Here is a 22,668-nt window from a genome sequence, read left to right as displayed (position 1 = left end):
TGGAAATCTCCTTTAGAGAACCAAGGTTTACCGGGTCCTGTAGACCATCCCTCTCCCATCTAGACTTCTTGTTCTGAGAACTGACGCTTCCTTCATCAACCTTAATTGAGATTTGTTGGTTTATATAAGTATAATAATGTACCAGGAGTTTTTATTTTACAGCTCTCCTTCAACTCATGTTGGACCACCCCTTGGGTGTGGGCAGCTACTTCAATTTCATTTCAGACATCTGCTGGGCTAGGATGTGAAGTTACACTGCAAATTGTTCCAATATTTCCACATAGAAATTACATTCTGGAACATGATGGATCTCAAATCTCTATTTCATTGTGCTGTGTGAACTAGTCAGGACACCGGAATGCATCTAGGTAAATCACCAACCTGCTGGGTGATTTGGAGCAAGTCATTTCTTTAGTTTCTCTGTGTTAAAATAGTATCTACTTTTCATGTGCCAGAGATTGTGATATCAAGCTTTGGGTCCCTCTGATAAATCCCAATATAAAGCACTATGTAAAATCTTTTTTATGATGAGAAAAAACACCCCTTTGGCATTAAAATGGCCACCATAAACACTAAGAGCTGAAAGCAATGCAAAATTCAGACCGGAGAATCAAAGAGAAATCTAGAGAAATAATGCTTTCTGGATCACACTTATATCACAATAAATGCCATGCCCTCTAAGCACAAGTGCAATAACTTGCAGGAAACAGAGAGAAGGTAGAGCACAGAAGGCGCAGAAGACAGCCGCCAGCAGCCCCGTGCCAGCCCCCACCAGCATGCACGGCCAGCTGCAGACACTTCTCCACCAGCTGAGATGTGGTAAACGAGGAAAGAGAAGCAGGTAAGCAACATACGCACCAGCCTGGGACTTACATCCTAAGATCTTGCAGTCACTTCTTACTAACTGCCACAGACACAATAATAGCGTATTAGGGTTTGCAAGTAAAGGACAGTGGGTGAATTATCACAGCAGCAAAGGAAAGGCTGAACCTCCACCAGAGCACACAAACCACCTGCCTGCATTCCCTGGCAGGTGACAATAAATGGTGCCTCCCCGCACAACCTCCCTCCCCCGTCATTCGTCATTTGCATGTGAGCAGAGAAGCAGCAGAAAACATTCCAGACACGCAGAAACTAAGCCCCCTGTGGTCCGTGGGTACCTGGCAGAAAGCAGTGTTCCTGGCAGAGCATACAAAGAGGCTGCCAGCATTTGTGTTAGCCCTAGCCCAGGCTGAGGGTGCTCGGTCCAGGTCCCCAGAGTGGGCTGAGGCAGGACCACAGCAGGGAGGATGAGGGAGGGGTTTGAGAGATACATACGAAGGACAGAGGATCCAGCCAGACTTCCAACCTTCCGCACATCGTTATCTAAGGACAGAAGGATGCAGTGTGTTTCAGAGGCAATTCAGAAAACACACCTTCTTAAAGGAATTCTCCCTCTTCCACCCCACCCACAGCACCAATCAACCCTGTAAAAACAGGGCAATCAGGTGGAAGTGTAAAAAGTAAAATAAACTTGTCTTTTCATATTGAAAATTACCACTATCCATCCCTAACACTGGGTAATGTTACAGTCTACCATGTACTTCCACATCTAAAGCCTGGGAAGGTAAAAGGTCTTGTCCAGGGTCCATAACGGGAGTCACAACTTGAACCCAGATGCATTTTCTCCACTGTCCCACTGCTTCCCCAATAAACTATGGCTTGGAAACTGGAATACCTGAGCAAGCAGTGGTCATGATGGCTGGGACACCATAGTAGGTGAAGGCTCCGTTCTCGAAGCGAAGGCCTTCCTTACCAACCTCCACCTCCACTTTACCCTGGAGAAAGAAGGAAGTGTACTAAGGGTGTGGACAAGCACTTCCAGATCTACTAGTGACTACGACCCTAAGCACTTCTGCTTGGATAATAAGTGGACTTAAAATCTTATCACAGGGAAATGTGAATTCTGTCTGGATATGTTTCAGAAACAGCAACTCCAACTTCAGAAGGCCTTGGCGGTAAATCACTTGCTTAGTTCATAAAGCAGCATCCAGTCACGTACATCGAAGCTTTCCTTGCTGACTGTAATGGCTCTTCCATGAGGCGGGTCCAGGCACCAGCTAGCCCAGAACCCCGTAAACTGCCCCACTGGTGTAGTCTGAGACTAGACCACCTCTAAGTCTGGCTGAAATAAAGCCTGATTCTGTGAGAAGCTTGTGCATATAGTGTGCGCCTATGGGCTTGAAATCCACTGCATGGATCCGCCCACACCCTATGAAGCCTGTACTATTTTTATCCCCAGTTTATAGATGAATCAATTCTGAGGCTCAGAGAGGTTAAATAACTTGGTCAAGGTTAGTTAGACTTTAAAGCTAGATCTTTCCAATTTCTGAACCTATACTCTTGCCACTACATTTTACGCCTCCAAGATTTATTTGAAAATGGTTAAGTTTATATTAGGCATAAGACTCTATGTGTTCCTTGAGTTATATAAACGATGTAACAGGATGCTTCTCCATTTCCAACAGCAAAGAATGCAACTCCATTTCTGGAGAAGAGAGGGCATTTTATTGAGGCTATCTGGAAGGATGGGCGTGAGGCACACTACCGAGTCCGAGCAGACAGGCTGCAGCGGGACTGTAACAGAGAGGCCCTTTCTAAGTCAATGTGAGTTTAATGAAGATTTTAAGACAATCACTGTATTTAGGGTTCACCAGATTCTCTTGGAAAGAGACAGGGAATAGGGACAGAGCTAATGGTGGAGCCAGGCCAGGACACCAGCACTACCTAGTGCTGGAACCATGCCTGACACTTACAGGCCTTTCCAGGCACCCAGGGCAAAGGGTGACTGTACTCCTGTGAGTACCGGGAAGATGCTGCCCCTCTTTCATTTGCTCGTTTATTCCCTTCCCAGTCTTCTTAAGGAGGAGAAGATTAAGGGACTGCAAAGGCTGAAGTGTGGTAGAGAGAGCAGATGTGTTCTGTGCGCTTCCAGAGAGCAGAGCAAGGACCAGTGGGTGGAAATCAGAGATGGTGAGATTTCAGCTCAACAGAGAGAAGGGCCTGAAACCAGAAGTGTCTGAAGTTTGGGAGGCAGTGCACAGTTGCATTCCCGGGCATGGCCAAGCAGAGACAAGGAGGTGTTAGGGATTCTGCAGGGCAGCAGGTTTGGAAGTTCAGCGGCAGAACCCCTCTGCTGGGAGGTACCCACTGCATTCCACCACAAACATCGCTGGTGTCGTATTAAATGCCATCAAGATCCCACCACTCCAGGATGCCAGCCAGTCCACACCTGTCCCCTCTGAGCGTCGCGGACAAACACCCACACCAACTGGCCTTGCTCCCAGGGCAGCCAGCCGAGCCTTGGAACCTGGCACAGAGGAGGCATGGCCATTCCTCTCCAGTCTAGAGAGGTCCTGTCTTGCCCTTGGGGGGTCCGTGGCTTTCCCACTCACCTGCAGAAGTAGCACAAAGTAGTCCACAGGGCGGTTGCGCTGGTACAGGTAGTGTTCCGGGGCCTTCTTGTTCTTCTCATCACACTTCAGCTCCTGGATCACGTTGGGATGTTTCAGGAGCCGGAGCAGGATCTTCTCCGAGAGGTACAGAGACTTAAACGGCTCCACTTCTAGGGGAGACCGGGAGGCAGGAGGAATTGGCAGCTGGGAGGAGTCAGGGTGGGCACAGCCAGGGCCATTCATGCTCCCGGGTACCAAGCTAGCAGGATTCCTGCAATTCCCTTGGGTGGGTGGGGGTCTTAAGCCCACGTGTGTGTCTCAGGCCCTCTGGGAATGTGCGTCCCTACACTGGCACCTCAGGAGAAACAGGTCACCATTTTGGCAATGTCAGTTTTGTTATTATTTTCCTCCTTGATTTTATTTAAAGCTGCACATAAACTTAAAAAAGAAGAAAATCCTGCCATTTGTGACAACATGGAGGAACCTGGAGGATGTTATCGTAAGTGACATAAGCCAGGCACAGAGGACAAATACTGCACGATACCATTTATATGATGAATCTAAAATAGTAAAATTCATAGAAGCAGAGAGTAGAATGGGCTGGGGGAAGGAGGTAATGGGGAGGTATTAGTCAAAGGGTACAGAGTTCCAGTTATGCCAGATGAATAAATCCCAGAGATCTACTGCACAGCCTATAGAGCCTAAGAGCAATACTATCCTGTATAGTTAAAAATTTGCTAAGACGGTAGATCTTATTATGTTAACACACACACGCAAAAATAATAATAACAAATAAAGAGGGTGGGAGGAAACTCTTGGAAGTGATGGATACGTTTATGGCATAGATTACGATGATGGTTTCATGGGTGTATGCTTATCTCTAAGCTCATCAAGTTGTATACATTAAATATGTACCGTTTCTTTTGTATGTCAATTATACCTCAATAAAGTTGTTCAAAAAGCAACAAGAGGGACTTCCCTGGCGGTGCAGCGGCTAAGAATCCGCCTGCCAACGCAGGGGACATGGGTTCGAGCCCTGGTCTGGGAAGATACCACATGCCGTGAGCAACTAAGCCCGTGCACCACAACTACTGAGCCTGTGCTCTACAGCCCGTGTGCGACAACTACTGAGCCCACGTGCCACAACTACTGAGTTGGACATGGATAAGTAAGCCATGTAAACATGGCTAAAAAAGTTTTAATGCTACAATCAAATGAAATACAGAGAATTTAATATGACTTATTTATATGACGCGTATCTGTTGAATGAAATGAAATTTCAAGTTAACAGGAACAGTTAATTATTTAAATGGGAAGTTCTCAGTAATAAGAAGCATCACTGTATAATATTTACATATTAATAGATATTATTATATTAGATTGTTATGTTATACTATACTATTATGGTATATCATTATATTAACAGATACAGCTGTTTTTTTCTAGGAAATCAGACAGCCAGTAATTAAAAGAAATCTGTATTTAGAACTAGATAACATGTTGAAAACCCTAAAGAAGCTCCAATTTATTGATGTATTTGTTTATTTATTTATTTATTTATTTATTTATTTTCTTTATGACCTGAACTTTTAAAAAAATTTTTATTGGAGTATATTGATTTACAATGTTGTGTTAGTTTCTGCAGTACAGCAAAGCGAATCTGTTATACATATACATATATCCACCCTTTTTTGGATTCTTTTCCCATATAGGCCATTACAAAGTATTGAGTAGAGTTCCCTGTGCTATTCAGTAGGTCCTTATTAGCTATCTATTTCATATATAGTAGTGTGTATGTGTCAATCCCAATCTTCCAATTTATCCCTCCCCACCCTTACCCCCTGGTAATCATAAGTTTATTTTCTACATCTGTAACTCTCTAAGAAGCTCCAATTTAAAATTTTCTACTTTTTAGTAACTGGAATAGTACTAGCACTCATTATATACTCAATAAATACATGTTAGATTAATTAAAAATTGAACTTAGTAATGTGTGTGATCATCCTAGTTCAGCACATTAATTAGGCATGGATGAGAAGGTTAGACGGTTCAAAGACAAACTTTACTTTCTTCACAAGAAGAAGTTTATCTTTGGATCCTCTCTTTTTTTTCTTCCTAAAGATTCCAGTATTCACAATCCACATCTGTATTTGAAGAACTCGTAGCTCACAGGCCTACATGGCCCCTGGAGGGTCTGGGTCCCAGGGCCTTTGTGGCTGCACAGGACATCGCCTGTCCCTCCCTGATGAACCCTCTGGGGCCCACCAACTCCTGCCTTGAAGCAGGTGGAGGAAGGGAAAGTGCAGCGGTGAATTCCTCAGCCCTTTTCTCGAGTAGAAGAGAGAAAAGCAGAGTTGCATTATGCTCACTTCCGCACCTAGAAGATCAGGCCTGAGGCTGAAAATGACAGTATGTGGAGTCCTGTCGCCCCACCTAAGATAACCTCCTCTCCTGGAACAGTGGTTCTCAGTCCCAGAATTGGAATTAGGTTGTAAGGTATTAAAAGTGATTGGTGCCTGGGTCCCACCCTCCAGAGCTGCCTCGCCTGCCTGGGGTGGAGATGCGGGCGGGCAGAGTCATCATACCTGTGGCCATGAAGCGGTGCGTGGCCAGCAGAAGCTGTGGAGAGATCTTCACCCTCATCTCCGAGTCAGAAAGCTTAAACAAGGAGAAGTCGTGCCGCTTCCTCTCCCTGTGTGGGACCCTCTGCTTTTTCCGATTGTCGGCTGTCGGGACAGGGGACAGATTGCAGCTATCTCAGAATCGCTAATGGTTTTTGGAGGTTTCACCATAGTCACCTGAGACAGATAGTTCCTTTGGGACCATGGGGGATTTCTGGAAAGTGTCAACTGTAGGTGACATCGCAACATCTCTTTCCCAGACACTGGAAGGATGTGGATAAGGGATAGAAGGTGGGAGCCGCTGCCATGTCTCAGTGTTACTTGCACTGAAGTGGTGAACAGTGGAAAAGGGGAAAGGCCAGCCTGGGGCTCCCAAGTTCAGGCTTCTAGGGCTGGCCCCCCTGCTTACGAGCTGTGCAACCTAAGCATCAGAGTGTTTGTGTGTTTTAATCTATATAATAAGGTTAGTGATTAATCATAGTTTTTCTGCTCATCTCAGGAGTCTCTTATTATGAGACTCCGATCAGAACCTATTGTGAAATGCTTACAAAAATGTTTACAAAAAGGCATTCAAACACGAGGAACTTGCACTCTTAGCATCAAGGACTTTGGCAGGGCCCAGGGGGTTTCTGCCTCTGCCTTTCTCCTGTCCCCAGAGCTGAGCTCACCTGGTCTCTTCCTACTGATTTAAACCACACTCTGAGTGGTACCTGAGGCATGCCACCCAAGGGAGGAGGGCAGTCACCCCCTCTTCCCACTCACAATTCTCTTGCTTCAACCCTGGCCCCTCCATGGGGAGAGAATTGGGGGAAATAAAGGAAAGAAGGAGAAAAAATGGAAATAGCTCTGTAATCCACAAAGGTGTGGTGTCTGGGTGGTGGCCTCAGGCAGGACTATTGTGATTATTGATTGAGAAAATCTCTGCTTTTTCCAGTTTAATTTTTCTTCCTGCTTTTTAAAAGTTTGTCTCAAAAAACATGTTTAGGGGGTAAGGGGAATGTTTTCTTTGGTCATGTCTCTTTTGCTTTCCCTTAGTATTGAGTAAAATTTTGAAACTTTAGCCTATCTTAACCTGTGCTAAGGGGAGCAGAGAAACAGATTTGGGTTTTCTCCAAAGTTGGTCTAGAGAAAAACAGGGCTGCAGGGAACTTTCAGTGCAGCCTGAGAGGACACAGTGGAAATGAAAGGGAATGAACTCCAGGGACAGGCGTTCCTTTGGACTCTCCCCCTCCCTTTGGAGCTCACTCCACCACACGACTGGGTTCCCTTCTAGAAGGGAGAAAGTGCCTTCCACCGCACTGCTCTCTTGTGGGCCTGCCTTGGACTCTGGGCCCTGGCTTTAACACTCCTTGTGTCTGGCTGCCACAGTGGTGAGATCCAGGCCCAGCTGCCCTGGGGGTCAGGGTCCGGGCAGAAGCAACACAGTATTCCTGGCTCCTTGGCCCTCTCAAAGCTCTTAAGGATTCATGCCAGAAGCTTATTTATAAGAGTGGGAAAACCCTCTCCTTTAGAGAGAGGATGGTTAGGCAAGACAGCAGCAAATATATGTATCAGACCAGTTCTTTTGTGTTACTAGTGAGTAACCTTCCGATTTGCATGACACGTTTGTCTAAATATCCCCTCTCCCTCCTCCATCAGAATGCCACCGAACAGTTCATCATTGGAGAATCAGTCTTCTGATCTCCCTCTTCACTCCTTCTATTTTATTAGTGAGCATTCGGAGTATTAGGTCATTCAAACAAAGGCCCTAGGAAGAGCTTACTCATTTAGACCCCTGTCACTACTCTCAGCCACTAACACTTTAGTGTGAATGTTTTCACCACTGTATCTATTGAGACACTTGGGAATTCTAAATCAGGAGCCATGGGCAGAGGTGGAGAAGGGAGAAAGGAATGGGGGAGGGAGAAATTAACCCCTAACTCAAGAAGATGAGCCCGGCCAGGGCTCCACAGCAATAGCAGACACTGGGACACTCCTGCTATGTTTCGTTAAGGCCTGACCCACCTTTTAGGTCTGATCTCCTCTCACCCCAAAGCGAAGCACTCTTTCTGCACCACTCATTGCTTTAGAGTCTCAAAACCTTTTCTACAGGGAGCTAGTCTCTGAACAGCTGCCTCTAGCAAACTAAGGATAGGGGTCTGGAATCGGTTATCTGAGGGGAGGAAAAGGGACTGCTGTCCCAGGTGATGATATTCATTCCGGAGAAGGAAACACTTCCTGGCCTAGGGACTCCCATGGATTTAGATAACACTCCCACCCCTGAGGAAAGCAGGCCTTTGTAATGTTTGCAAGCAAAGCTGTGATAAGGCTCAGCAACCGAAAGCAGTCACTATCTGCAAGAAGGAGTCCGTGTTGTTCCTGAGGGGGAGTGGGGAGGAGGGGAGGAGGCCAGAAAGGAGGGAGCAGGGACCAGAGCCAGGGGTGGGAAGGGGGGAGAGGGAGAAACCAGGCGGCAGGGCTGAAAACGCACAAGGGACAAGAGTGACTAAAAGGGCGACTTCAGGTTTAGCTTAAGTTGCGGTGGGCAATCTCATGAGTCTCTACGGCACTCGGATGTTTTGAATGAGTGGATCCTGAGTGGAACCCCAGGGGGTGCTGGGGTCTGTGTCTAGGTGGACGAAGAGACAAACCAGGAACAGCACAGGGGACAGAAACAAGGGCAGAGGGGTCATCCGAGGTGCATTTTATTTCCTTTGGTTCCTTTTCCATCCAAAGGCCAGGAGGTCTCCTTTTCATAGTCTTGGCTGTGTTCCTGAAGGTTCCCTCTGGATAAACATTTAGCTAGCACACTCTCAGTGACTCAGGGATGGTTCAAGTCAGGGCATCTTGCCGTGCCAGCTCCTGGCAGGAGGGGGCTGACACACAGCAATGCCTGGGGCTTGTCCTGACCCCCTTTTACACTGTTCACCCAACTAAGCCAGCTCTGAGAATCTCAGAGAAAAATATGATGGCCTTGGACAAGAGCCAAGCCTGTGCACTTACTGTAGAGGTCAGTTTCATCCAGGATCTCCGACTTGATGATCTCCTCTATGATGTCCTCCAGTGTGACAATGCCCATCACCTCATAGAAGGGGTCCCCTTCTCCCTCATTATTCACCCGCTGGACAATAGCCAGGTGAGACTTTCCTAGAGATGAAGGAAGTCACAGTTAAGCATCTGGGACATTTTCAGAGAACTTTCCTTGTGAGAAAATTATACTAAGTTGACCTCTGAACCAGTCTTGGGACTCAACCCATCCCAGGACCTCTTTAAAACATGAAGTTTGTGTACAAGTTCTTATAAATGCAAACTTTATACTTTTACATCACTGTCTCTTCTTAAGAAAGTTACCTAATATACATAATGTCATTTAAATGTTTTTTTCTGTAACTTTCCTATGTTACCAAGTATATCTAAGCTGAAGGACGATGAATAATCTAACTGAGAGAACAAGAATTTGGAGTCAGAAGAATTAGGTTAGAAGCCTTTTTCCTCCAGCAAACTTCCCTGCCCCCACCCCTTACTATCCCAGTGACTATCAGTGCAACTGATCCTGGATAAATCATTAAACCTGTACTGAGCCTCAATCTTCTCATCTAGAATTAGGGGATAATACCAGTATGGTGATTTTCAAACACAGCCCCCAAATTCTTTGATATGCCTCCCACTGAGGGGTGTGGTCTAATCCCTTCCCTTGAGTCTGGGCAGGCTTGTGACTGCTTCAACCAACAGAGAACAGGGAAGTGTCTGCTATGAGGCTTCTGAGGCTGCGTCATAAAAGGCATGTATCTTCTGCTGTAGAAACACTCTAAGAAGTCTGACAACTATCGTGAGGCCACCATGGTGCAGAGGTCACATGTAGGTGCTCAGGTGACAGTCCCAGCTGAGCCTGGCCTTTCCGCCATCCCACCAAAGTGCTAGACAGGTTAGAGAAGAAGCCATCTTGGCAGCGGATCCAGCCCCGCCGCTGGTGTCCTCCCCAGCCATCCAAGACGTCTCCAGCTGGGGGCACAGTCACACAGAAGCAGAGATAAGCAACTCCCACTGTACCTTGTCTGAATTCCTGACTCAGGAATCTGTGCGCATAATAAAATGGTTGTTGTTTTATGCTTCCAAGTTTTGGGATGGCTTGTTAGCAGCAGCGGTAACTAGGACAACCAATATCCATAAGGTAATCGCGGAACTCAAATGACCTCGTGGATGTGTGAAAACGCTGTGTAAACTATGATGTGTCATAGGCAGTTAGTTAACTGACTGCCCAACCACTGAATAATAGTTAACATTTATTGAGCTCTAACTACGTGCCAGGTACTATTCGGAGCACTTTACGTGTATCAGTTCATTTAATCCTCTTAACAACCCCTGAGACAAGTACCATTATTATCCCTATTTTACAAGTGAAAGAACTGAGGCACAGATTGGTTAAGTAATAAGCCTAAAGTTACACAGCCTGTAAGTGGCAGAGCTGGATTGTGAACCCAGGTAACCGGGTTCGGTCCTAACCTAGTGACTGAGTCTTACCTAACAGTCCTGCTTCACCTTGATTTGTTTTCATCTGCTGATAGATGCATTTCCTGGATCTGTTTCTAAAATGTCAATCTGGGTGGTTCTTTTCCTTGGCTAAGAGAACATCTCCTTAAATTAGGAGAATATCTAGGGTACTGACTCAGATGTTATTCTTGCCAAAAAAAAAAAAAAAAAAAGGAAGTTCATGCCTTATCATTACTACCCTTTATAAACTTTTTGCTTGGCCATTGGTAAAAATATCAGATAAGAGGAGTAGTCAGTTTGCCAGAGGCATAATTAACCATTAACATTTAAACAAATGAATTGCTGTATCAAATACCTCAAATCACAAGATAGCTACTTAGTGGGATTTTTAATGGGAAAGATGGTATCCATATCACTCAAGAATGGTCTCTAATTTCCTCTCTACCTTCAACCCATCTTTCAACTTACTCCCAAACTGATCTGATCAGGCCACTGCCCTGCTCAAACACCCGCCAAGGCTCCCTAGTGTGCACAAAATCAAATCTAGGCTCCTTAGTTCGGTATTATCAAGACTGTAAAATGTAGCTCTTCCCCATCTTTCTGACTGCATGCCCTGCTGCATCCTCTAATCATCCTGGACTCCAGGTGCACCAGGTTACCTCCAGCTCCTCAACTTCCTCCACGTCCACTCTCCAAGTCCTCACTCACACTGTTTCCTTCTCCTACTCTGTCTCCACTGGCTCTTCGAGTTCCAGCTCAGGTGCCAGCTCCTCAAGAAAGCTCTCCCAGGTTTGCCCCATTTTGTATCTGAATCAACCTCTCCTTGCCTGTGTTTCTAAGGCCTTGATAACTCCATTAGCGCATTTATCACAATTTGCCGCTTCTCGCATCTTGCAATGTGTGTGTCCTCTACTGGACCACGTTTCCTCCTCAGATCATAAGCTTCTTCAGGACAAAGGCTCATACACTTAGACAGGGTTCTCTCCATATAACAGGCAGCCAATAAGTGCCTGAGGAACTGAACTAAGACTGAATAAAAATCCATAGTTGATGTAATAGATGGTATTAAAGCCAGACACTAAAACCTTTTTTAAAAATAAAATACGATGTGTTTAAATTAACATTTAAAATGCATCAGTGGTTCTAAAATTATCCTTTGAAACAACTACATCCTGCCCAGTTGGACTGAAGTGTTTTGTAGCTTAAATTAGATTATGTTAACTGTTAGGATGTGCTCAATTTAAAGTTGTTTTTTTCAACACATGTTCTTAAACTTCTGGCACCCCTGTTCTCACTTTTCTGCTAACATGTGCTAGCAGATGACAAAACAAATGACTACCATAACGGAAAAAACTGGAAAAGTGATTTCTTAAAATTATTTTCTTTTTTTCTTATTGGGGTATTGTTGTTTTACAATGTTGTGTTAGTTTCTACTGTACAACCAAGTGGAGTTCCCTGTGCTGTACAGCAGGTTCTCATTAGTTATCTATTTTATACATATTAGTGTATATATGTCAATCCCAGTCTCCCATTTCATCCAAAATTATTTTCTATAATTGGATAATTTTTGTTATGTGGAGCCCAGAATATACATAATATAGCCATACTTCCTGCCACTAAGAGATTAGTTCATATAATGGGATTAAATAAATTAACATCTTATGTTGTTTCACAAAGAGTGCCATAACTTCCATGTGAAAATCCACCATTTGTCTACATAAGGTCAATTTGAGGACAAGCTATGTGATCACCAGGCAGTAGAGATTTTAAGTCCTAATTGTAATATTCAAGACAATGTACTTATGTAATCTATTTAGAAACATTTTAAATTCACAATCAGCCTTTATGATTCCCTCAAATGCCTGTAGAGATCTACAAACAAATGAAGGAAGTCATTGTTTCTTGGGGACAGACTGGAACAGGAATCAGCAATCACATAACCCTGTTCTGAGCTGACACCGGGACAAGAAAACCAGCTGTTCCCATGACACACATACCCGAGGTCCTTCCCTCAAAAAGGCTGGCCTTTAAGAGACCTACCTCCTGGTACTCCTTCTGTTCCTGGGCCCCAGAACTGTTGGGGAGCTGTGGGCCTGGGGCATAGTCGGTTCACGGCTTTATCAGAGATCTTATCAACCCAGAGGGATGCCTTACGAGTATTTAAAACTGGGGCAGTGGGGGCTCAAATTTCCCAAGTGTTTTCACCTTTTTCTGGGCAAAAGCTGGTTTCTAATATGCATTATTTCTCCTCCCACGGATGAGTGTTGCATTTACTTCCTAATGGCATACTTGAGGGAGTGGCTTAAATCTTGGCTAATCCCCTCTTCTGCCCTTCCATGAGGTTCTGTGAATGGGAACTGTGGCCTTTTCTGCTGAGCTGTCCCTCTACAGACCAGCAGAATTTTTCAAGTTCCTTCTCACGACGACGAGTCTATTGATTTCAGTTTCCTTCCAACTTACTAGAAAAGCGGGATGTCTGTGAAATAATTTAGGCTGACAATGATGATCATTAACATTTATATAGAACTTAACAATTTGTTAAGAGGTTCCATACAGGATATAGGAGAGTCATAGAGATTGTGAGGAGATGCTCCTGAGAATTGTGAGAAGCTCTCATTTTGTGAATTAGAAATGTCTGGCCAGGTCCCCAGCTTTCTCCAGAATCTACTGAGAGACAATAAGAACTACTGTCTTATGCATGTTTCTTATGCATATTCTTAAGCAAGGTAGCTTCTTTTTCAACTTCCACTGAAGGGTGCTCTCTCATTTGGTGCCCACTTTCCTTGAAGAATTAAAAAAGACTATTTCTTTAGGAACATCACTGTAAACAAGATGGAAGGCGGGGAACAGCAAAGCTGCGTTGAACCGCTGATGTCGAGGAGCTGCTAAGTGCTTTGCTCTGCACTCTCTCAGCCCATAGGTAAGTCCAAAGCAACTGGGGCCCTGGAAAAATCACGCTTCCATTTGCTAAAAAAATCAAAGTGATAAACTTTAAGCTTGCTAATTCCAAGGGCCTATTGGATCTTATTAAGATATAATGAGGCAAAAGGTAATTTTTAAAATAGGAAAGTCGTGAATGCTACTACTTTATGAGGTATTTTTACATGTTCCTTGATCATCCTGCTGTGGTACTGAACACCAACAGATGGAAAATCTCTGGGCTGAGATGAAAGATAAAGAAACAGTGGCTTTTATGGCAATGCACTTTCTAAAAATTAAGGCGGCATCTGTCTCTGTTGTAAGAGTATATTTTATTCTGGGTTCACTGGTGTTCTACTTCTGAACTGGTAACTACTGACTCTCTGACCTCTGGCTTGAATCCCTGCCATGTTCCTGGTATCCAGCCTCGGTGGAAGCCCCAGCCCTGTCCTGATGGCTTGGCCTGTTGACAAGCCTTTCCTGGCTTCTAGCAGCTGTAGACTCCTTAAGCCTTGGTTTGCTTCCCTGTAGCCTACTTCCTCTCAGCCTCTGATTTACAGTCTCCAGCTCCAATGCTGTCTACAGCCTGATGAGACACAAAGTGAAGAATACGCACCTATGGCTTGAGCCTTGTTTGGACCACAGTGTTAGGATGATTTTGGTTGGAACCGGAGAAGTAATCCTCAATGAAGCATAAGGGGTCAGATTATGGGATTAAGTCATATTACACCCCTCCATTAAATAGGTAGGGCCACCTGGTGAGACCCTCCACCCCAATGCTTTGGAATACATTTCACGTAGTTCAATGACTCTCAACGCTGGCTGTACATAAGAATCATCTGAGAAACTAAATCTACTCTAAAGACTGGATCCCATGCCCAGAGATTCTGATTTCATTGGTTTGGGATGGGGCCATGGCATCAGTAGTTAAAAACGTTCCCCAGGTAATACCAATGTTCAGCCAAGGCTGAGAACTATTCTTTGGTTTATAGTAATGGTTCTCAAAGTGTGGTTCCTGGACCATCAGCATCAGCATCACTTGAGAACTTAGGTGGAAATGCAAATTCTCTACCCCAGTCCTAGTAAATCAGAATCTCAGGGGGTACAGTCCAATGGTTTAATAAGCTTTATAGCTGGTTATGATGCAGGCTAAAGTTTGAAAACCACTGGTTTGTGCATAGGCTCTATAGCACTCTGGTTATTTGTCTGATGACCTATACTGAGGAAGAGGAACAAGCACTGAGATTTCTAATAAAATCCTCATCCTTTTGGTGCACCTGGTTTAAGTCACAAGATGCTAAGTACTCATGAAAAGATAGGAAAGAACCTCCTGGAACAAAGGGTAGTTGTATGGTAAGCTGATGAATACTTTCTCTCGTATGATGTTGTAGTTATGGTATTTTGTTATAGGGCAGAGAATAGTAGTTGACTGTTTAGTGCTGAGCTTGGAAACAGGTTTCTTGTAACTTTTGTACCAATCACCTCTGAGACAAGTTTGAAGTACCACACTATCTGTTAGGCTCTTGGTATATCTGAGGTCAATAAAATTTCCCACTACTGAAAGTCAAACTAGTCTTTTCTGTTGCCCCAAGAATCCAAAGGGTGGTCCTAGTACTGGTTACTGGTAGTGCTCTATCTTATCACAACCTGGCATCAACATACCCAAACTACAAGTCAGATTTCTTAGAAGGGTGACTAGGTTTTCAGACATTGCTTTTGAAGCAGTTGTTCTCAACTGGGGCTGATTTTTGCCTCCCAGGGAACATTTGGCAATGTCTGGAGACAGTTTGTGTTTTCACAACTTGGGGCAGGAGATGCTATTGGTGCCTAGTAAGAAGAGGTCAGGGATGCAGTTAAACATCCTATATGACAGACCCACAATAAGGAATGTCAATAGTGCTGAGGTTGGAAATCTTGCTTGAAAGAGACAGAAAGTTAGAAGTGGCAGCAACATTACAACTGTACTTTGGTATTTGAAGAAGTTGAAATATCTTCCAAAGGTCTTTAATAACTATAGCTTCTAGATGGTTTAGGCACATCCACAGAGAAGAGCTCCCGAGGACCCTGTTAGCATACCTCCCATGCCTTGAAAAAAAAAGCAAATAATTGATCTGCTTTCTCTCTCTTTCAAAAATAGCTACAGCACTTTGGTAAGGTAATTGTTCCCAAGATAAAATATAGAAGCTAGGAGGAAAGCTTATTGCTTTGGAAGTAGAGAACCAAGGAAAGCAGAAATAATTTTATGGTTTTATGGTTTCTGCCTCACTTATGACCTTCACCTTGTAAAATGTAGTGGCTTTTGCTACATTCTTATTCTCCCTGGTATCCCTATAGCATCTCTTATTCATTTGGTAGACAGTATTGAGTGCCTCTTCTTTTTTACCTTGGTCTTGGTGACTCTCTACCACTTGAAGTGTGTCCCTTGGACCAGCAGCATTGCACATCACCTCGTTCAAAATGCAGGTTCTTGGGTCCTACTCCTGACTTACAGAATCAGGATCTTGGTGGGTGAGGGCCAGACAGCTGCTTTAGTGATATCCCAGGTGGTTCTTATGTACACTAGAGTTTGAGAAGCACTGATCTTGACACTTGCTATGCAGTCTGGCCCTTGGACCAGGCATCACAGGATCACCTGGGAGCTTGTGAGAGATGCAGAAGTTTGGCCCCCATCCCAGCAGTTTGAGTCAGGATCTGTACCTCCTCAAGATCTCCAGGTGATTCTTATGCACAGGTGAGTATGAGAAGACCTGGCCAAGACTACCCTGTTTTTCTTTCCACCAGTATGACTGATATTTTTCTGTTTCCATTGTGGATTCCTTTACTTTATCCTCACCTAACGGTAAATATATCTTAAAGAATCTAGCTCAGTGATTCTCAACCCTGGCTGCCTGTGGGAATCACCTGGGGAGCTTTAAGACCTATTGATACCTGTGTCCCACCCACAAAAGTTCTGACCTAATTGGTCTGGGGTGTGGTTCCGGCACTGGGATGTTCCAAACTTCTTGAGGTGACTCTAAAGTGGGCAGTTGCAGTTAAGAACCTCCGCTCCAGTCCTTGATCCTCTGCTCTTCTCTCGCCTGTCGATTAAAGATCCCAGCAGAGCCCATCACTTTAAACATTGCATCACCTTTTTCCTGAGAACTAAATTTACATCTTAACATCAGTGTCTATTTTGAACTCTCATCTTGTTTTAGACACTGTGCTTGAGCTGTCCCCTTGTCTTGTCGACATCACTTATCCAAATAGGAACACATGATCTCCAAGACCCACTATCCCCACTGTGCCTCCCTCTCCACCTCAGTAAATGGCACCATCAGCTCTAGGTACCCAGAGTCATAACCCAGGAGGCAGTTTTTACCTTCTTTTCCTTTGCTCCTATTTAGAAAAAAGATCCCCACATTCTTCCAATTCTTCTTTTTTCCCTTCATTCTTTCAACAGGTATTTATTGAATATCTACTATTGCCAAGCACTCTTCTAGGCAATGGGCATGCAGCAGTGAACATGATGGACAAAATCACTTTCGTCCTGTAGCTTACATTCTAGTACATGGGGTGAGGCATAATAAGGCAGATAAGTACGTAAAATCTATAGCTCCATGCTATGGGAAAAGCAAAGCAGGGAAGATTGGTGAGGGAGTGTGTGGAGTGAGTGACCAGGTAGTACAGTTTTAGGCAGGGGAAGCCAGGGATGAACTCCCTGAGAAGGTGGTGTTTGAATAAAGATGGGAAGGCAGTGAGGTAGGGAGCCCCGTGTAGAACAAGATGCAAAGGCCCTGAGTTGGGAGTGTAACTGACGTGCTTGAGAGGAAAGGCAAGGAGGCAATGTGGTGGCTGCAGAGTGTGAGAGAGGACAGTAGTAGGGGCCAAGGGCAGGGAGGTACGGCGTGGGGTGTGTGTCACTTTGATGGAGCCTGGAAGGCATTTGTCAGGACTTTGGTGCCTACTTTGAGTGAGGTAAAGCCATTGTAGAGTTTTGTGTTTGTGTGTGTGTGTTTGGTTTTGGCAAAAAAGTGATATGATCTAACTTATGTGTTGTTTTTTTTTTTAAACATCTTTATTGGAGTATAATTGCTTTACAATGGTGTGTTAGTTTCTGCTTTATAACAACTAACTTATGTTTTAAAAGGATCTCTCTAGCTGCCGTGTTAAGAGCGGCCACAAAGTGGGCAGAGGTAGAAGCAGAGAGACCTCACGGAAAGCTCTGGCACTCATCCAAGTGAGAGATGGCTGGTGGCCTAGACCAGGATGTGGTGGAGGTAGTGAGATGTAGACAGATTCTCTACATATATTTTGAAAGCAGAGCCCACATGAGGGACTGGATGTGGGGCAAGAGAGTAAGAGAAGTTTTGGCCTGAACAACTAGAAGAATGGAACAGCAATTTAGGGAGTTTGGGAATACTGTGCAAGGTGTAGGTTTAGCCAAGAGAGCAGAAGTTCAATTTTGGATAGTTTTAAGTTTGAGATGCCTTTTACACCTCCAAGTGGAGATGTCAAATGGCAGGTGGAAATATAAGTTTGGAGTTCAGGTTGGTGATCTTTGGGAGAATGAATGAAATAAACAAGGGAGTGAGAATACACAAAGAGATTCATTTCTCAGCCCTGGGCACATGCAACATTTAGAGGTTATAGAAATGCAACATTCATGCAACAAATATTTGAGCGTCTGATATGGGTAGGTCCTGTTCCAAGTGCTGATGATATATCAGTGAGTATGATGCAGGAGTAACAGTAAAGGAGACTGAGAAGGAGTTCCAGAAGGTAATGAAGTCTCATAGTTCCCTCCTTCCAATTTTGGGTGTATAGTTCCTAATTTCCATGCCCTCATTGTATCCTGGATGACTGCACTAATATCCTAACCAGTCCTCCTTTTGTTTTTTTTCTGTTCTAAGGCATTCTATCCACTAAAACCAGATTGACTGCTCCCAAACACTGCACTTATGAAGTTATTCCCCATCTCAATAACATGGACCAATAACCACGGAGGATCATTTCTGAACTCTTTTTCCTGCCATTAGAGGCCTCCATGGTTTAGGGTATATACCTTGCCTTCTTTCCCACTACTCTATCAAAATATAGAGTATTTTGAATGCTTTTGAAAATATTTCTGAATGTTTTTTCCCCATTCAGAAAATAACTGGTCCAAGGATACTCAGCCAATAAATGGTGGAGTCAAAATGTGAACTCAGGGAACTGAAGAAGACCTACCCAGCTAGTATTTGTGGAAAGCTCTGAGACAAACTAAACAAGACTGGATATTTTAACCTCAGGCCTTTTAGGCACAGAACTGGCCTAGGAGGCTGCCCGTGGGGCCGGTTTGACTTTCTCCAGGTTCAGGCTAAACATAACCAGGATCCCCTGCTTAACAATCACCATTGGCTAAGCTTTGGCAGATGGTGTCATTCTCAGGCCACAAAGCAATCTCAGATATGAAGAGGATACATGGAAAGGCCTTTGTTGTCCAGCAGATCTATTAGTTCTGAGCCAGCCCAGGGGCTATGGCCAAACTTAGCTAGTCTCTGGGAAAAGAGAGAGATGTGGCTCTGGGGGCCCTATGTGAAGGAAGCCAGACACCTGAGGTGGCCTGAAAACCTGCTATTTTTTTTTTTTTAAAGTTTAATTTTTTTTAAATTTATTTATGGCTGTGTTGGGTCTTCGTTCTGTGCGAGGGCTTTCTCTAGTTGTGGCAAGTGGGGTCCACTCTTCATCGCGGTGCACGGGCCTCTCATTATCGTGGCCTCTCTTGTTGCGGAGCACAGGCTCCAGACGCACAGGCTCAGTAATTGTGGCTCACGGGCCTAGTTGCTCCGCGGCATGTGGGATCTTCCCAGACCAGGGCTCGAACCCGTGTCCCCTGCACTGGCAGGCAGACTCTCAACCACTGCGCCACCAGGGAAGCCCCAAAACCTGCTATTTTGAAGGTTCTCATTCCAGGTGAAGACGCCTACAGCTACTCCAACGTTCTCCAGTCTGTTTCTGATCTAAACCAAGCTGACTCCTGAGAGCACAGGTCAACATCCACCCGATTTTCCAGTTTTTGCCATGGTGGTGATTACCATACCTACTGTAAACTGGGGTCATATGTCACCTCTGGTCTTCACCATCTCTCTGCAAAATGGGGATTGTTATTACTAATATGAAGATGAGGAAAATGACACTCAGAAAAATAAGTGACTCGCTCAAGGCCGAGAATTAGTACGCCATAAAGCCAGGAAACAACTCAGGTCCGTCTGCCTCCATAGCCTGTGCTTCTCCCAGTACACCTTGCTGACTCCACATTTCAGGCCAGCTCTCAGGTTTCCTGTCCCAAATGTGTTAAGAGAAATGGGAACTTATTTTGTAAATGGCTGCAAGTATGCAGAACTAATGCCCAGCACCTCACAAAGGCAGAGGAGGGCTTTAGACTGTGAAGGGGAAAGGAGGAATCACTGTCCCCCCACTCCCCGGCACAATACGTCTGCCTTCCGGCTCAACCCTTCCCATGTCCTGCCTGATATTTCATTTTGTGGACTGCTTGCAGCTTTAAGGGGTTTCATTGATCTGGCTGTGATATTTGTTTGTAGGTTAGGTTTTTTTTTATTTGCCTGGGATGTCTGAGGAAGGGCAGAGTGATGCAGGAGGAAACTGAACTGATGACAGGATAAAAGAAATGTAAGGAAATTTCCACAATCAAATTTGGTCTCCTGGGCCCTATCCAAAGTAAACAGCTCTCACTTTTATTTTCTTATTATATACAATGACTTCTACATGGGCTGAATCAGAGAAAGCACTTGTCATACAAAACAACTAGCTAGACAGAATTCATTTAACTAGATCAGTGAGGTAAGAGGCAAATGGTGGAATGTCTTAAATGCTGTACAAGCATTATCTTTAGCCTTTGCGTTAAGCTTACAATGTAGGATCAATATTGCCATTTTAAGAAGGAAGGTAAGCCTCATTCAGAGTGGTAGAGTGACCTGCCCCAGTCACACAGCTAGTAAACAGATGAACTGGGCCCAGACTATCTCTGTCTGTGGCTCCACAGTCTGAGACAGCAAGTCACAGATGTGGCTTCCTGTTCTGCCTCAGTCACTAACACTGAGCAGGACACTTGTGTCTCCAGATTCCATGTGCCTCATACAAAATGGGGATAAATTCTACTGACTTCACATGCATGGTGAGCACAAAATGAGTTAGTGTTTGGAAAGATCTTTGCAAAGGTAAATGCTTTGCAACTATAAGGGATTATCATCGCTATTTTATAATTTGTCTTTTCTGGGCCTCAGTTTTCTCCACCTTAAAATTAAAGGATGGGATCAGGTGATCTCCAGCGTGCTTTTTTCTGGCTCTAAAATTCTATGCTTTTATAAGGCTAAACAGTCCCGGGCTACAAAAACAGTTTGGCTGAAAAGGACGTTTCTTTGTGATGATGTATGACATACCAGAATTTTAACAGTGCCAATAGTTACAGCCTCTTGAGTTTACAAAGGAGCTTGAACTCCTAATGTTTGTATTTTAATTTTAAGAATAAAATGAGAAAAATTACCTTGACACATGCTAGACTTTAAAAAAAAATTATCCAATCAAATCAAATCACTTTCTATGAAATCAGGAAGAGAAACACAAAAAACGTTATCCTACCAGTCCTGCAGCAATCACCTTAATTTGGAAAAACAAAACAGTTCCTTTCTCTAGTCTAAAAAAAAGGCTGTACTTCGTAGTAATCCTGCTCTACTTCATCAGAAATAGAGTAATCAATGCCTTTATCACCAAAAATTTCTCAAGCCACTAAAAGGCAATTATAAAAAAAGCCAGGCACGTCACCCAGAACACCATGGTAACCAGCATCTCCAGGGCATGAAAAAATAGTTGTTAGTCACTAGACTCTAAGCTGGTTGGCAGTTTGGCTTGCTAAGCAACACTGCAAAAATAGCAGAGTAACGACCCATTATCTGGAGGTCTGACTTTGCATGGTCTTGAATCTGGTCCCAGAAGGAACTATCCCAGGTCTATATATCAACCCCATACCTGAGGCTCCCAGTCAAAGCCTAATTAATAATTTATTCAACAAATATTTATTGAAGCCTATTGTACACCAGGCACACAATTCCCAACATATGTATTTACTTGGTTTCTCAGTTAAATAGAATTGACACAGAGTGGTTTTGTGATGAGTGAGGTGAGGGCAGGGATTTGCTTGAGGCCGACTCAAAGAGAACTAGCAGCTGACAGCCAGAGGACAGAGAAAAATGTAAAAGTAGACGGAGAACTGCTTTATAATACAGCATAAAATAACTACACTCTCATGACCATGATCATGCGTCATCAAGAAAAGATGGTTATATTTAGGATCCTTTGTTAAGGAAGGCAGGAATGGGTATAAAACATTTTAGAAATATCATCACCAAAAATGGTTAAAATATACAGTTTCGGCACTTGGAGGGAATGTAAATTATGTTTGACAAACGCCTTAATCTGCCTAGCTCCCCATTTAGCTGGAAGAAAAGCAACATTATAATCACGGTTTTACCAGCTTTTGAATGTTGCCTCGGTTCCCTTTCTGCCTTTATTTTTCTAGCTCAAGCTCCCGCCTCAGCTAGAATGCCCTTTCCCTTCCTAACTGCTTATCAGAGCCCCTCTTCAGTTACTTCCTCAGAGAAGTTTTCCCAGGTCCTTCCTGGGAATTATTTCTCCCTTGCCCCCTCGCCCATAGATGTTGTCTGGATGCCCTTCCCTGTACCCCAGGCTGCTTTGTATCATTTTCATCCCTCTTTTCAGCTCCTGGATATTTATATCCATGTCCATCTGCCAGAGCCCTGGTAGCCCAGCACTCAGATAATGTCGGCAGAGGGAAGGTTGGTGGCGCTTTCCCTAATGGGTGTTAAATGGCCTAGGAACCCTGCATGGCACGCACACGGCCCTCTTTTCTCAGAGCCTTTGGATGTCTGTTCCCTTCTCCCGGAAAGCTCTGGCGAACTCCTTTCCACACTTTAGGATTCAGCACAAATATCTCTTGGAGAGGGGGGAGTTTATCCTAACCTATAATACCAGGTCAGGCCCCCCTATTATAAGCTCTCATAGCTCCCTATACTTTTTATTCAAATCACTTGCCTTCATTTGTAATTATTTATTGATCCGTGTATATCTCTCTACTTGACTGTAAGCACCAGGAGGGCTGGAGGCCTCACACAGGATAATGTCACATGGAAGGAAGGAAAGGAGGGAGGGAAGGAGGGAAGGAGGAATTG

At 44.2% G+C, this 22,668-nt stretch overlaps 1 protein-coding gene across 1 annotated transcript in view; it reads right to left on the bottom strand.

Moving 5' to 3' along the window:
* The window catches only part of CNNM1 (cyclin and CBS domain divalent metal cation transport mediator 1), a 50,765-nt gene that overhangs the window by 19,055 nt on the left and 9,042 nt on the right, over window positions 1-22,668 (bottom strand). Inside the window, exons 2-6 of the mRNA XM_068549006.1 lie at window positions 9,038-9,181; window positions 6,020-6,160; window positions 3,435-3,604; window positions 1,718-1,817; window positions 1,318-1,365 (exon numbers count right to left, since the gene is read on the bottom strand). Coding sequence (XP_068405107.1) covers window positions 1,318-1,365; window positions 1,718-1,817; window positions 3,435-3,604; window positions 6,020-6,160; window positions 9,038-9,181 — 603 coding nt within the window. The remainder of the gene's footprint in view (window positions 1-1,317; window positions 1,366-1,717; window positions 1,818-3,434; window positions 3,605-6,019; window positions 6,161-9,037; window positions 9,182-22,668) is intronic.

The sequence above is a fragment of the Eschrichtius robustus genome, chromosome 7 (assembly GCF_028021215.1).
Source record: "Eschrichtius robustus isolate mEscRob2 chromosome 7, mEscRob2.pri, whole genome shotgun sequence".
Lineage (NCBI taxonomy): Eukaryota > Metazoa > Chordata > Mammalia > Artiodactyla > Eschrichtiidae > Eschrichtius > Eschrichtius robustus.
The sequence above is the reverse complement of the archived record's forward strand: the minus strand, read 5'-3'. Positions and strand labels throughout refer to the sequence as shown.